Raw genomic sequence first — 14,954 nt, forward strand, 5'->3', positions numbered from 1 at the left:
CCCTATGGAGCACAGTTCTACTCTGACATACATGGGGTTGCCATGAATTAGAATTGACTTGCTTTCATAGTTTGGGTTTCATAGTTAGGGTTACTATCGTGAGTGGGTTTTTTTAAAGAATAATGATGACAGAGCATTTCCAGTCTAGATGGTGATGGTGATGAAGCAAATGCAGGAACCTTCCTTCCTACCCACTAGAAACACACTGAAATGTAAGATAAATTTTTTAAAATTATTTTTAATATACAGCTGAACTTGAGAGCAAGAAAAGAAATTTCAAGTACCAAAAGTGAGCAGTGGAGTGTAGGAGATGAAGCTGCACTAAGAACAACATGGGTATAAGGAATAAAGGCAGGTTTAGTGGGAGTTGTGGTAATACCCAAAGGGTATTGGAGTTGATGCTGCTGGCCCTGAATACCAGGAACTTGGCTCCTTAAAGTTGGGTGCTTGCTTCAGTGAAGCTGGGCTGGAACATCTCCACCTCCTGGTCCCTGGTCTTAACAGAAAAGGTAAGAAACAAATAAGAACAGAAAGACCTGCTGAACTTTGTATTTTCTTCACCAGGGGAAGAGTCCTTAAAAATTCCTCTAATATTAGTTATGAGAAACATTTAGAGGTTAGAATCATTGTGTTAATTAGATATTTCAACTTTAAACAACGTTTACTGCCTCCCTGCCATAATAATAAGATTAACACACTCATACTTTTTCCCGTTCAATTAGGATATTTTCAGTTATACTATTACAGCAGTTTTCACTTTGCATGGTTTCACTCTGCATGAGTTTCTAAGACCACAATTTAGTTAGATAATAACAGTCCCGCAACAACACGGTCCAAATTTCAGTTACCATGGTATATTAACTGTAACAGATCAGTCTTGAAACACAACTAGAATGCTCCTTAGAAGTGAAGATGGCGAGACTTCAGCTCGCTTACTCTCGTCACTTACGTCCGTTAGGAAAGACCAACTGCTAGAAAAGAACACAATGTTTGGTAAAGTAGGGAGTCCGTGAAAACGAGGGAAACCCTCCTGAGATGGACTGACACAAGAGCCACAAAAATGAATTCAAACATACCATCAGTCACGAGGATGGCATACGACCTGGCGCCATTTCATTCTGTTATACGTGAGGTCACCATGAGTGAGTCAACTTGACGGCAACCAACAACAAATTGCATAAAGTACAAACTCTGGGGCTCGCACTTCAGTTCACAAATCATTAAGTAAATAACAAATGCTTATCATGACTGGTGACCAGTCATATAGCTTCTTTCAAAGTACTGGTGATTGATCGCTCTGCATCTGTGATTCAGTTCACACCCTGACAGCATAGCACGCAGTTGTGTTGCCTCTCTGTCTCCCAGTGATAAACTTAGGTGATACTTTGACGTACGGATAACTGAACGAGGAAATTAGCTAACAAAAAAAAACTGCAGCAAAGAAACAAAAAATGGTAACACTAGAAGCTATGCAGCCAAAGGAGCTTAGTGACGGCTAAATTATTGACATAAACGAGCAAAGTGGTGGTGACGTAAAGCATGACGACTTCCCAGAAGAAATGATGCCCCGAAAAATCTTGTCGTCAAAGGAATTTTCAGAGATATTTCATGACATTCAAAGGTACAGAGAATCAAATGTTGGAAGCAGATCCAAAGTTAGAAAGGGGTATGGCAATTCATTCACCAAGGCATAGAAAAGATATCCACTACATATTTTACAACAATGAGAAAAAGGCAAGCACTGTTCAAACCAGTCTTGACAAGTTTTTTACAAAGAAAAAATTTCTCAAGGTTTCTAATATTTTGAATTATAATGTTCTAAATACTAGTTTTACTATTTTTTTCATTTCCCTATACATTTATAAGTAACAGCAAGTGTGTTTTTAATGTTTTGACAAAGATTATTTAAAGGTCACAGGACAACTGTCATTCTCCCCATTGATCACCATTACCACTTTGCACAATTTCAGCTTGCATAATCATTTTTACAGTCCTGCACTACTGTGCAAAGTGAGGACAGCCTGCATTTTTACAGTATCAAGGTTTATAACATTTGCATTCTGGTCTGTACATAATTCCCACAGTTGCTAGTGTCAGTACTCTACTTAAAATGAAGTCAACGTACACAACTTTTCTATGGCTACTACATTCTGAAGTTTTTATTCTGATTCATCTCTTGGTTGCCTGAACTCTGTCCTCAGCTAGTTTATGTTTGTTTGTTTATACAGAGGGGCCAAGGGTATTGTATTTTTCTGGTATTCCTTGGTTAGCTCTCTCTTCCCTTATACTTGCAGAACAATATGAATGATTTATAAAATGCCTGAGACATATTTTCTTTCCCTCAGAAATCTGAAGATACTATCCCACACTCTTGTATTCACTGAGCATTGCTATGGCAAAGTTTCTAAGACAAGCCTGATTTTTTATACCTTGTGTATGACTTCTTACTACTTGTATGCCCATAGGATTCTTTGTTAATTCTTAAAGTTCAGCAAAAATATTCCCGATTCCATATCCAACTCTATCCTACTGCCTCTCACTAAACTCAATTATCTGGATTCCAAACTCACAGCACATTAGCAGCAGAAAAACAGAATAGAAGCCAGGAACACTAAAGACACGGCCAACAAAAAGAGGCAAAAAAAAAAAAAAAATTAAAAGCAGACTAAAGAAAACAAAAAGCACTGAAGACTGCAACTCTTCAGGTATTTAGAAAAATTCAGTATTCTATAATTATTCATTCTCTGAAGGGAGGATTCCATGCAACAAATGTTTTGATATAATGAAAATCCACATTCAACTACAAATCCTGAATTCAATACTTTTTCATTTTAACATTACATATAATTTATCAGCATAAATTACTTTTACATTGTATCTTTTTATGTGTTAAATTCCTAATTACTTTTTCGTGTCTCGATTTCAAAAGAACCATGATTTCTGGGAATATGCATAGTTTTTATTCCTTTATAGTTTTATATTTAACACATAAACAACACTTAAAAGTAACTGAAGAAGAGTAATATTTTTTACAGTCCCTGATGTATTTTGAAAGATACTTTGTAAGTGATCATTCAAATGTTAATTTGGTCGTAAAGAGTTCCTTACTATTTAAACCACTGCTTAGAAATCTTTCATACTACTACTTTTAGAGTTTTGCAAAACCACACATACATGAACAGCTCTGTCTCAAATTAAATATGAAACTGAAACCCAGAGCTTATCCAGGTAAGAAAAAAATATTAATAGCAACTCAAAGCAGAATAATAAACAGGAGAGTTTTGAAACCAGGTGTAAAAATACTTTATGTCCCCTTGTTTCAAGATAAAGGATAAAAATAAACCATAGCATTTTCTTCAGGTTAACCACAAAGCAAACTACAGTTGGTTTGCATAAATCCAGTGCAATGCATACGTGGCAAATAAACAGCCTTATCAGGCTTCAACATTTCTGGCTATGTGAGATACTGTAACACTTCCTCTTTGCAATGTATTGCCAGAACTAGGGATAAGTTACTTCTACTGATGTGATTAGGAGTAACTAAAAACATCTAACTATCAGTCAGAATAAAACTCAGGTGACAAAAGAGTCCTATATAAATTAAGCAGAACATATGCCTAGCTAAAAGCAAAAGAGCAAAACCAAAAATTAAAAAAAAAAAGTAATCGCTCCATATCCCACTCTAAATTTACTGGGGCTTTGAGGTGACATAACTCTGCTCCAAACACTAAAGTCAAAGCAGCACTAAAAACTGACTTTTTAGTAAAACCAGTTTCAAAAGTAGGCAAAGGGAAGATTTATTCCACTAAAAATAATAAAAGAAAAACATTAACTAGGAAAGTGAGTTATTGAAAATATTAAATCTACTTAATTTCTAACAAAGTTATATGCATTTTAAATGTTTTATTGTTAAACACTTCTCTCCTTGAGACAGTAAGTTATTCCTTTGTAAAATAAAAATTAAAGAATTTATCAAATGATACTTAATAAATCACATATCATACATGCTAATTACTATTGAACCTGCAAATTTATCATTTCTCTTTTCACTCCTCCAGGCCAAATTTTCCTATTTCCTTTTGTTCATCATTTATAGTCACTAATCAATCTATTTTTCAGGTGTTTAGGACTCCATTTATCTAAACAATTAAACTATTAGACTCACTTCCTACACTGAACATTTACTGTTCTTTTAGGTGGCATATTTTATGGAATCCTTCTCAGCACAGAGGAGAAACAAGTAACAAAAATGCAGTTGTCTCACAAGATTTTAATTACTGCAGAATACAATGTTAACATAGTCTGTACTCAAAGTTAGATGAAAACAAGTTTCTAAGCTCTTCAGTATTATCTTAATTTGATTTTGGTCAATTGGAGTTATGAAATAACACTATATGAAACAAATAATGTTATATTAGATATTTAGATAAACAGTAAATAATAACATTATAATGAAATAAAATCATGCTATTATGTTAATGTTAATGGTGGCGCAGTGGTTATGTGTTTGGCTGCTAACCAAAAGGTCAGCAGTTCAAATCCACCAGCCACTCCTTGGAAACCCTATAGGGTAGTTCTACTCTGTCCTGCAGAGTCGTTATGAGTCAGAATTGACTTGACGGCAATGGGTTTTTATGTTAACAGATTTTTTAAAAGATCATCTCCACAGATGCAGAAAAGGCATTTGACAAAATTCAATACCCTTTCATTATGAAAATCCTCAGCAAACTAGGAATAGAAGGGAACTCACTCAACGTGACAGAGAGCATCTATGAAAAACCAACAGCTAAAATCATACTTAATAACAGAAAAATTAATTGCCTTCTCCCTAAGTTTAGGAGCAAGGCAAGGATCTCATCACTTCTATTCAATGTAATATTGGATGTCCTAGCTACTGCAACAGGCAAGAAAAGAAATAAAAGGCATATAGACCAGAAAGGAAGAAGTAAAACTCTCTGTTTGCATATGACACAATTTTCCATGTGAAAAATCCTAAGGAATCTACAAAAACCTACTAGAAATGGTAAGTAAGTTTAGCCAGGTTACAGACTATAAGGTCAATATACAAAAATTTCTTTTATTTCTATGTAACAGCAACAGATAATTGGAAATTAAAATTTGAAAAACTATAATTTAGAAGTATATAAAAAATATCTAATATTTAGGGATAAATTTAACAAAAGATGAGCAAGACCTATATACTGAAGACTACAAAACATTACTGAGAGACATTAAATAAGACCTAAATGAATGGACAAAGATACCACATTCATGGACTAAAAGACAATATTGTTAAGAATTCAATTCTCCCCAAAGTGATCTATAGATTCAACTTAATCCCAAGCAAAAGCTCAGCAGACTTTTTTGTAGAAACTGGCAATGCGATTCTAAAATTTACAGAGAAATACAAAGAACTTAGAATGAGCAAAAGAAAGCAGACAGACTTACATTGCCTGATTTCAGGACTTACTATAAAGCTACAGTAATCAGACAGTGTGGTATTGACATTAAGGATAATTTATTTAGATCACTGGAACAGAACAGAAAGTCTAGAAAAAAGCCCAGGCATATATAGCCAGTTGATTTTTTACAAAGGTGGCAAAGTAATTCAACAGGGAAAGGATATTCTTTTCAACATATGCTGCTGAAACAACTGGATACCCCCACAGAAAAAAATAAAAATCAACCCTTACCTCATACCATATACAAAAATCAACTCAAAATTGGCCATAGATCTAAATGAATAAGCAGAAACTATAAAACATCTAGAAGAAAATATTTGTGACCTTAGGCTAGACAAATATTTTTTAGGCAGGACATAAAAAGAATGAATCATAAAAGAACTAAATGATAAATTAGATTTGATAATAATTTAAAACTCTGCATTCAAAAGATACTCTTAAAAAAATTAAAAGGTAAACCACAGACTGGAAGAAAATATCTGCAAAACATATGTGATAACGGACTGATATCCACAATATACAAGAAACACTTAAAACTGAGTAATAATAAGACAAATGACCTGATTTTTAAAACAGGCAAAAGATCTGAACAAACACTTCACCAAAAAAGATACTACAAATAGCAAATGAGCACATGGAAAGATTTTCAACATCATTAGTCATCAGGAAAATAAAATTAAAATCATAAAATAATACAACTAAACAGTCACTATACCACGTGTACCCATTGCCTTCGAGTCAATTCTGACTTACAGAGACCCTATCGGACAGGGTAGAACTGCCCCACAGGGTTTCCAAGGCCATAAATCTTTATGTAAGCAGACTGTCACATCTTTTGCCTGCAGAGTGGCTGGATTCGAACCACCAACATTTCAGTTAGCAGTTGAGCGCTTAACCACTACACCACCAGGGCTCCTAAAACATCCACTAGAATCGTTAAAATTAATGAGACTGAAAATACGAAGTGTTCAAGAGGATGAGTAGTAACTGAATCTTTTATACACTGCTGGTGGGGAATGCAAAATGTTATATCCACTTTAGAAAAGTTTGGAAGTTTCTTATAAAGGTAAACATACTTACCAATGACCCAGCAATGGTCCCATTTCTAGGTGGTAAATATATGAAAACATACGTTCATACAAAAACTTTACTCACGTGTTCATAGTACCTTTATTAATAACAGCCCCAAACCAGAAACAAGCCAAATGTTCATCAACTGGTGAACGGAAAAATAAGCTGTGTTCTAACAATTCAACCGAATATTACTGAGCAATAAACAGAAACTACTGATGCATCCAACAACCAGGATAAATCTCAAAAGCATTATGGTAAATGAACGAACCTATATCAAAAGACTAAATACTGTATGATGCAATTTATATAAAATCCTAGAAAACTACAGTGACAAAACACATATGAATGATTACTAAGAGTCAGAGGTGGGTATAAGAGACTGATACAAGGAAACTTTTTGGGGTGATGGAAATGTTCTAAATCACGATTGCAGTGATGATTAAATAACTGTATAGATTTGTCAAGAACTGAGAATTATACACTTAAAACTGTAATTTTATTACTGGTAAATTATACCTCCATAATGTTGATTAGAAGTCCCTGGGTAGTGCAAATGGTTAATACACTCGGCTGCTAATCAAAAGGTTGGAGGTTCGAATCCAGCCAGAGGGATCTTGGAATAAAGTCCTACTGATCTACTTCCAAAACATCAGCCATTGAAAACCCTATGGAGCACAGTTCTACTGTGAAACACACTGGGTTACCATGAGTTAGAACTGACGCACTGGCAACTGGTTTTAATGCTGATTAAACAAAAAGTACTCCTCCTACTAAGTTCAAATCCTGTTTAGAGTATCCAAGTCTAATTAAAAACACTGAGAGGACACTATAGACTTTCTTATGCAATTATGGTAGGGTTTTAGGATGTTCAAAGAGTAGAGGCCATGGAACAATGGCTAACACAAAGCAGTCCCACAAGGGTCTATGCAAAGAGTCAAATATAAGTCATTAGTGCCACTTCTAAGCTACCTTGTTTAGAATTACTCTTTTTGATGAATAACCTATTAAAAAGAAACATTAGGAAAAGAAAAGAAGCATTACCAAGACAAAACACGAATCTAGAAATCCAGAGTAACTTACATTTTCACATAGTTCCTTTGGTTTGAATGATAAAGACCATCTATTCTTTCTTTGGGAGAAAGGACCTGGAGCTCTGCTCCCATAAAGATTTACAGCCTAGCAAACTCTATGGGGCAGTTCTACTCTGGCCTATAGGGTCGCTGAGTCAGAACTGACACAATGGCACACAACAACTGTTTCTTTGAACTGGGCTGTCACGAAATCAAGCTTAAAGGTGTTTATTAGGTATGAGCCTACAAACTGAAGGAAAGAGTGCCTACCAACTCTTTTCAAGTCTATTTGTAATGTATAGAACTCCACCAAAGTACAGTTTTTGCTTACTAGTATGACAGTTTGAGTTGTCTACAGTAGACAGGACAAAATTGGAAGACAAAGATCAGATCACAGATCTCAAATCCAAAATCAATTCTGCATTCAGGTGGCCCAAAGACATGTCATTTTTGTCATCTAAACTGACCTGCAAACTGAACTCAGCACAAATACTCAACACATGCTAACGGAAGTCCTAAAGTGGTTATGGTCTGGGGTTAAATAAGGTCACACACAACAACTGCCAAAACAAACATCAAATTTTATGTTATGTGTGGAAGAGAAAGCCATCGTCCAATTCACTGTGAATGAACTGTGCAGTCTGACTGGGGCTACAGCTCTGTCAAACACAGTTGTTAAAATGTTAATAGTTATGCCTATAATTGATAAAATCAGAAAATCCCTGGCAGTGTAACTCCACAGATGGAGATCAAGTAATTCACCTAAAGCTGGGGGAGCAGCGTTATAAAGAAACAGCACTAAAAGAACCTTGGGGACCAAAAAAAGGAAAGGAAAAAATAAGTTCAAAGGTCACATGCCCAGAACAGGAAAGAATATGGGTACTTTAATGAACGTCTATGTACGATCTAGGGAGCAAGTTATGAGTTAAAGCCCAGATGAATCTTAGGAAGGCAATTTCCATATCAGACATAAAATGAATAATAATGATAGTCATAGCAGTAGTAAACTCTTATACAGTGCTTCCTATTTGCCAAACACTAGTTCTAAGAACTTTAACTATATAAATTTATTTAATCCTTACAACAACGTTGGGAGGCAGGGAAACCACTACCTATCTCCATTTTACAGAGATGGGGAAACAGGCTCAGGGAGATTAGGTAACCCCCCTTGTAACCCAGCTAGTAGAGAGCACTGCCAAGAGATTCACATGCAGGCTATCCTCCATTTCCAGAATTCTTGCTCTTACTTGTATTACACTGCTTGTCTTTGGAAAATAAAATTGTTTTCCTAGGAACCAAGAAGGTTAAAAAGAATTGTTCTAATCGTGGACTAGACTCAAGAGCAATATTACAAAGAACTAGTAAGAAATGAGGAAAAACCTTGAACATTTATTAAAAACCTACCATGTGTCAGGTATTTTACATTTTAGCAAAGTAGGCAGTTAGCTACAACAAAGCAAATTATCAACCTCAAAATTCACAATAAAATGTTCTAAAAAATCTTAGAGTCTACAATGTTGTTGTTGCTGTTAGGTGCCATCGAGCCAATTCTGACTCACAGCAACCCCATGTGACAAAGCAGTGCTGCCCCACAGGGTTTTTCTAGGCTTTAAGGGAACAGACTGCCAGTTCTTTCTCCAGCAGAGCTGCTGGTGGGTTTGAACTGCCAACTTCTGGGTTAGCAGCAGAGTACTTCACTGCTCTGCCACCAGAGCTCCTTACCCTTTGCAATTATTCCTACTTTACATAGGAATATAATGCTCAGAGAGATTAAATAATATACTTAGGGTCCAAGCTAGTAAACAGTAGAGCTAGGATTTAAAATCAAACCCATCTAAGTCTAAAACCTATACACTTTTACTCTATAGCAAGTGTCCCCGGATTGAATTATCTTCCCCCAAAAATGTGTTTATCAGTTTGGCTGGGCCATGATTCCTGGTATTGTGTGATTTTCCTGTATGTTGTAAATCCTGCACCTATGATGTTAATGAGGGAGGATGGGTCGCAGTTGTGTTAGTGAGGCAGGACTCAATCTACAAGATTGGATTGTGTCCTGAGACAATCTCTTGAGATATAAAAGAGAGAAGTGAGCAGAGAGACAGGGGGACCTCATACCACCAAGAAAGCAGTGCCAGGAGCGGAGCATGACCTTTGGACCTGGGGTCGCTGCACAGAGCAGCTCCTAGTGTGGGGGAACACTGATGAGAAGGCTGACAGAGAGAGAAAGCCCTCCCCTGGAGGTGATGCCCTGAATTTGGACTTTTGGCCTACTTTACTGTGAAGAAATGAATTTCTCTTTGTTAAAGCCATCCACTTGTGGTATTTCTGTTACAGCAGCACTAGATGACTAAGACAGCAAGCTAATAGTGTTTCTAAGAACTGGAAAAATTTTTCAACTGACTTCAAATAACAAATACAAGGCACTTGGGCTCTCTTTAATATTTTAGAACTATGTCACGTTAGTTGAGAACCTGAAGTGTGAATTCTAGACTAAATCTTGTGTTACAAACCTCACACAGATTAAGCATAGCACAAGTATATTCTAAGGTCACTCATGTTGTAAAATAGTCCAACATTTTAAAATACGTATTACAGTAGACTACAGATGTGTGTGGCCTCATTGGAAAAATGGAAAAGGGAATTCTAGGGGTTCCCAGTCTTTGGAGTTGAAATCTCTCTCCCTTAGATCTCCTAGGTAGTAAATTGTAGCAGAAAGCCAGTTAGGTTCCAACAGGAACTGGGCCAGGAAGTCCTCTGAAGGATACCCTTGGTACCTGCTCGGTCACAGATCCATTAATTAAGTGTATTCTATAATAGGAAAAAAAGTGTTGATATGATTTTCTGCTGTTTATACCTTATAAAGAACAAGATATTAAAGATACTGCACTGTATTCTATAAAAACAGGATCCTACTCATAGCGAGATCTATTGAGCTGATCCAGCTATGTACCATTTTATTTAACCTTGGAACCAAATGTATACATTTATAAGATGGCTAAGGTTTAAGAAAGTTGTCATTGTTGTTAGGTGCCATCGTAGCCTGTATCTAATTGGCCATCTCAAAACCATCAGCCTAGATTTGCTAAATTATGATTTATCCAAACTGAATTAACCAGGGATAAATGATTTTAAAGAAAACTAAGGGAATGGCTGAGGCCTTGAGAGTTTAAAACTATACTTCCAATTAAAAATTTTAAAGTGAGTTAAAAATACCCAAAACTTCATCAACATCAAGTTCTAAAACCATTTACTAAGAACTCAATACATGCACTTAAAAAGTATACAGTATAAAAGGGGACAAGGATTATCAAATATAAAACATGTTTAAAAATACAAAAATGCATAAACCCAATACATTTAAATGTTCATAGATAAAGATAATGATGTTGATACACGAAGATATTTTGGTTGATATATAATAAAAAATGGATTCCCAGAATCAGTTGAAAACTATTTAAAGCAGAATAAATTTAAGTTTTCTATCAAACTTTTCCCAGTCATATGTTTTGGGCTGTAATCATAAAACAAAATTTACTGACACATTTTAAAAAGCATATATAAGGTTATAAGAAGTAATCATCTGGACAATTTGATTAACCTCTTCAAAACTACACAAATTTGCGTGCAAAACTTTCTTTTGAAATTTGCTTGCTATTTCATCTTAAGTGAGCACTAAAACATTTTAGAATATGGATCAGCATACCTAGAAAGCAAAATATATTTCAATCAAAATCCACTACTAGGACATAATTTGGATAGGGGCTGGGTAATAGTTTGTCTCTTCTAAGCAACAGTTTTCTTCATTGTTGTTGTTACTCTTGTGTGCCATCAAGTCGATTCTGATTCATAGCGACCCTACAGAACAGAGCAGAACTGCCCTATATAGGGTTTCCTAGGCTGTAATCTTTATAGGAGTAGATCGCCAGGTCTTTTCTCCCACAGGCCAACGGTGGGTTTCAATCACCAACCCTGGTTAGCAGCCAAGTGCTTAACGACTGAGCTACCAGGGCTCCTTTGTTTTCTTCATAAAGTGTATAAAATAATAATGTACATCTTTTTTAAAAAAAAAATTAAGAGAATAATTTCCCTTAAGGCCAAAGATAAGATCTTATTCATTTTCACATCCACAATCTCAAGCCATATAAAGCACTTAATAAACATTGTCGACAGCTTCAAAGGAAACTGTTTATAAAGTTTCATAATCTAATTTCAATTTATTCTTACCCACTCGAATAAACTGGTTCCCTGAGAACCAATAACAGGAATACTCTGTTAGCCTATGTTTACCCTGTTTTCTTGAAGTTAAGACTTCTTTTCTTTAAAAAATGCTATTAATTCAGGTTTCAAAATTCCCAACCGACTGTACCCCCAATCAGTTTATATACATGGTATGTAAAGATAAGTTTTCCACTTACCATATAGTTACCATAGGCATGATCAAACATTTCCAGTACTTGATTCCTAATTTTAAAAGAGCAGAAATAGAAAAAATTAAGTAGATTTTACTACCTTTCAAAAGGTTAATGCTTCCTCATAAAATTACACCAAGAAAATTTTAGTTAGAGGGGGATATAAACAGAGCGAAGAAACACATCATGAACTTCCATGAACTCACCACACAGAGCTGGGCCAGTCTTTCACTATTCCTAGTCATTTATATAAATTCACTTGATAACTTTTTCTAAGAAAATTGCCAAACGATCCATGTTATACAGAGTGAAGCAAATCTGACGCTGAAAAACTATTCCTCTTAACACAATTATTTAACGTATCTGTTTTGAGAGAGAAAATGTTGCTGTAGAGCCCCAAAAGAAACAATTATTGATACTATTTATTGCTTATATGTATAAGCTTATATAGTATAAGCAACAATATAATTTCATATCTATATGATGTATATAGATATGAAATAACACTCTACATCAAATTTCTGCTTTCCCCCTTCAAACAATAAAATCACTAATGTCTAATGTAAGTACATATTTATTAATATATAGTTTGTCACATTTTCAAATAACATGTTTTATGATATACTCACTGCTCCTCTGAGAAATTCTCAAAAGTCAAATAAATAGTATTCACTGCTAAAATGAGAAAACTAATACATGAAGAGATTTGTGTGTTCTGGCTAACTGTTTCCCAAAATCCCCAAGATGACTGTTTTAAATTGGAGATTTCCGATCCGTACACCAGATTCACTGAATCAGTAGCTCTGAGGTTGGGATCAAGGTGCTTTCAATTAGTACCCTCGAATTTAGGGGCATGAGGGCTACAGGGAAAACTACAGAAGTTAATGCTATGACTGTGTTGTTGTTGTTGATCACTGAGTCTGTTCGACTCAGCGACCTACAGGACAGAACTGCCCCATAGGGTTTCCTAGGCTGTAACCTTTATGGGAGCAGATCGCCCCGGCCTTTTCTCCCACAGGGCATCTGGTGGGTTCAAACCCCCAACCTTTCAGTTAACTGCCAAGGGCTTTAACCATTGTTCCACCAGGGCTCCTTAATGTTATGACTAGGCAAGGCCAAATCACTCAATAACAGCAAAGGAAAAATACCTTGATAATCTTTTATCAGCTCTTACTGTTCCCAAAATTCCAATCACTAATGGCAAGAATCGAAGAATGTATTAAAGAACATGGCTGGCTATGTTTTTATTTTGGCTTATGTTAAACTACAATTGTCATTCTAAAAACTGCAATCATGGATGATTAAGTTGGTAATAAGAAAGCTCCAAAAAACCAAACCAAACCTGTTCCTGTCTAGTTGATTCCAACTCACAGCGACCGAACAGGACAGAGTAGAACTGCCCCATGGAGTTTCCAAGGAGCAGCTGGCGGATTCGAACTGCCGACCTTTTGGTCTGGAGCCATGGCATTTAACCATTGCACCACCAGGGCTCCATAATAAAGCTAGCAGACAGAAAAAAACTAATTTTCAGATCCTGGCTATAATGACCAGCAAAATCAAGTAAACTCAAACTTGTGAAATGAATAAACTGAACCCTGACAATCTTTTCATTAATACTAACCATCTAAAAATATCTAAACATTAAAAACAAGATCTTGGCACCATTTTGTGGAAACATTAATTCATGTGTTTACATGTATGACAGAATATGGATCAAGTCATCTCAGAAATTAAGGACATATTTTAGGGAATCTGTCTAGACAGTTATTATATCAGATAATAAATATCTCCCAATTAGCCAGCTATATAAGCTTAAAAAAACAAAAAGGTTAAATGTCCCTTTTGAACACTGATATCAACAAAAAGAATATAGAAACTCCTATTTTTCCTCCCCCTGAAATAGAATTAATACAATATTATTGCAAAGAAGTATAATAAATTCCTGTAATTGGTAAGGGTAGTGCCTAGACATGTGTATTACAAATGACAGCAGAACTTCCTGTAATTGTTAAGGGTAGTGCCTAGACATGTGTATTATAGCTTCAACTTGCTAACCTAACTTTGCAAGCATTCATTTTCAAAATTATGAGTAAATCATGATTGCATACGAGGTCACACTGTTTTCCAGTCCTTACATTTATGCAGCATATAATCAGCAAATTTCACACCACATATTTAAAAACAGAGATATTTAATATTCAGTTGCTCTTCCTTGGAGTCCTGGTGATGCTGTGGTTAAAAGCTCAGGCTGCTAACCAAAAGGTTGGCAGTTCGAATCTACCAGCCACTCCTTGGAAACTCTACGGAGGAGTTCTACTCTGTCCTATAAGGTCACTATGAGTCAAATCAACTCAATGGTAACAGGTTTGTCAGCGGTTCTTCAATGATCCTCTCTGTGTTTTCTGTTTTCTCCCCGTCTGGAACTCCAATCACTCGTAAATTTTTGCTTTTGATTGTATCCCACATAACTCTCAGGGTCTCTTCATTTTTCTTTGTTCTTTTTTCTGAGTTTTCCTCAGAGTTGTAGCCAAGTGTTTGTCTTCAATTCCACTGATCCTGTCTTCCACGGTTTCAAATCTGCTTCTCAGCCCTTCTATGACGCCATCCATTTCTGAAATCTTGTTGTTTATCTTTTGGATTTCTCATTGTTGCTTTGTAGAATTTCTAGTTGTGAATTTATTTTGGCATTTTGTTCCTGTATTATTTTCCTGAATTCTTCCATTTTTTTCTCTGTATTTTCCATGAATTTGTCTATTTTTTCCTCATTTTTGTCTGCTTTTTGCTTCAGCTCTTGGAGAATTCTGAGTATTAGAGATTTGAATTCCCTATCAGGTAGTTCTAGTGCCTTTTCTTCCACTGGAAAGTCATCTGGTGTTTTATTTTGGACGCCTACTGGAACCATCCTGTCCTGTTTTTGTAAATATTTTGATATCGTCTGC

General features: G+C 35.6%; 1 protein-coding gene across 4 annotated transcripts in view; it reads right to left on the reverse strand.

Moving 5' to 3' along the window:
- EDEM3 (ER degradation enhancing alpha-mannosidase like protein 3) overlaps nt 1-14,954 on the reverse strand; it is an 87,468-nt gene that overhangs the window by 64,693 nt on the left and 7,821 nt on the right. For 3 of the 4 annotated variants that reach the window (XM_004372912.1, XM_023728119.1, XM_023728121.1), the window contains exon 2: nt 12,022-12,067. In XM_004372912.1, coding sequence (XP_004372969.1) covers nt 12,022-12,067 — 46 coding nt within the window. Of the gene's footprint in view, nt 1-284; nt 4,574-12,021; nt 12,068-14,954 lie in introns of those variants that run through there. The other variant, XM_023728120.1, reaches the window with a different exon arrangement.

This window comes from Trichechus manatus, unplaced genomic scaffold (genome assembly GCF_000243295.1).
Source record: "Trichechus manatus latirostris isolate Lorelei unplaced genomic scaffold, TriManLat1.0 scaffold00021, whole genome shotgun sequence".
Classification (NCBI taxonomy): domain Eukaryota; kingdom Metazoa; phylum Chordata; class Mammalia; order Sirenia; family Trichechidae; genus Trichechus; species Trichechus manatus.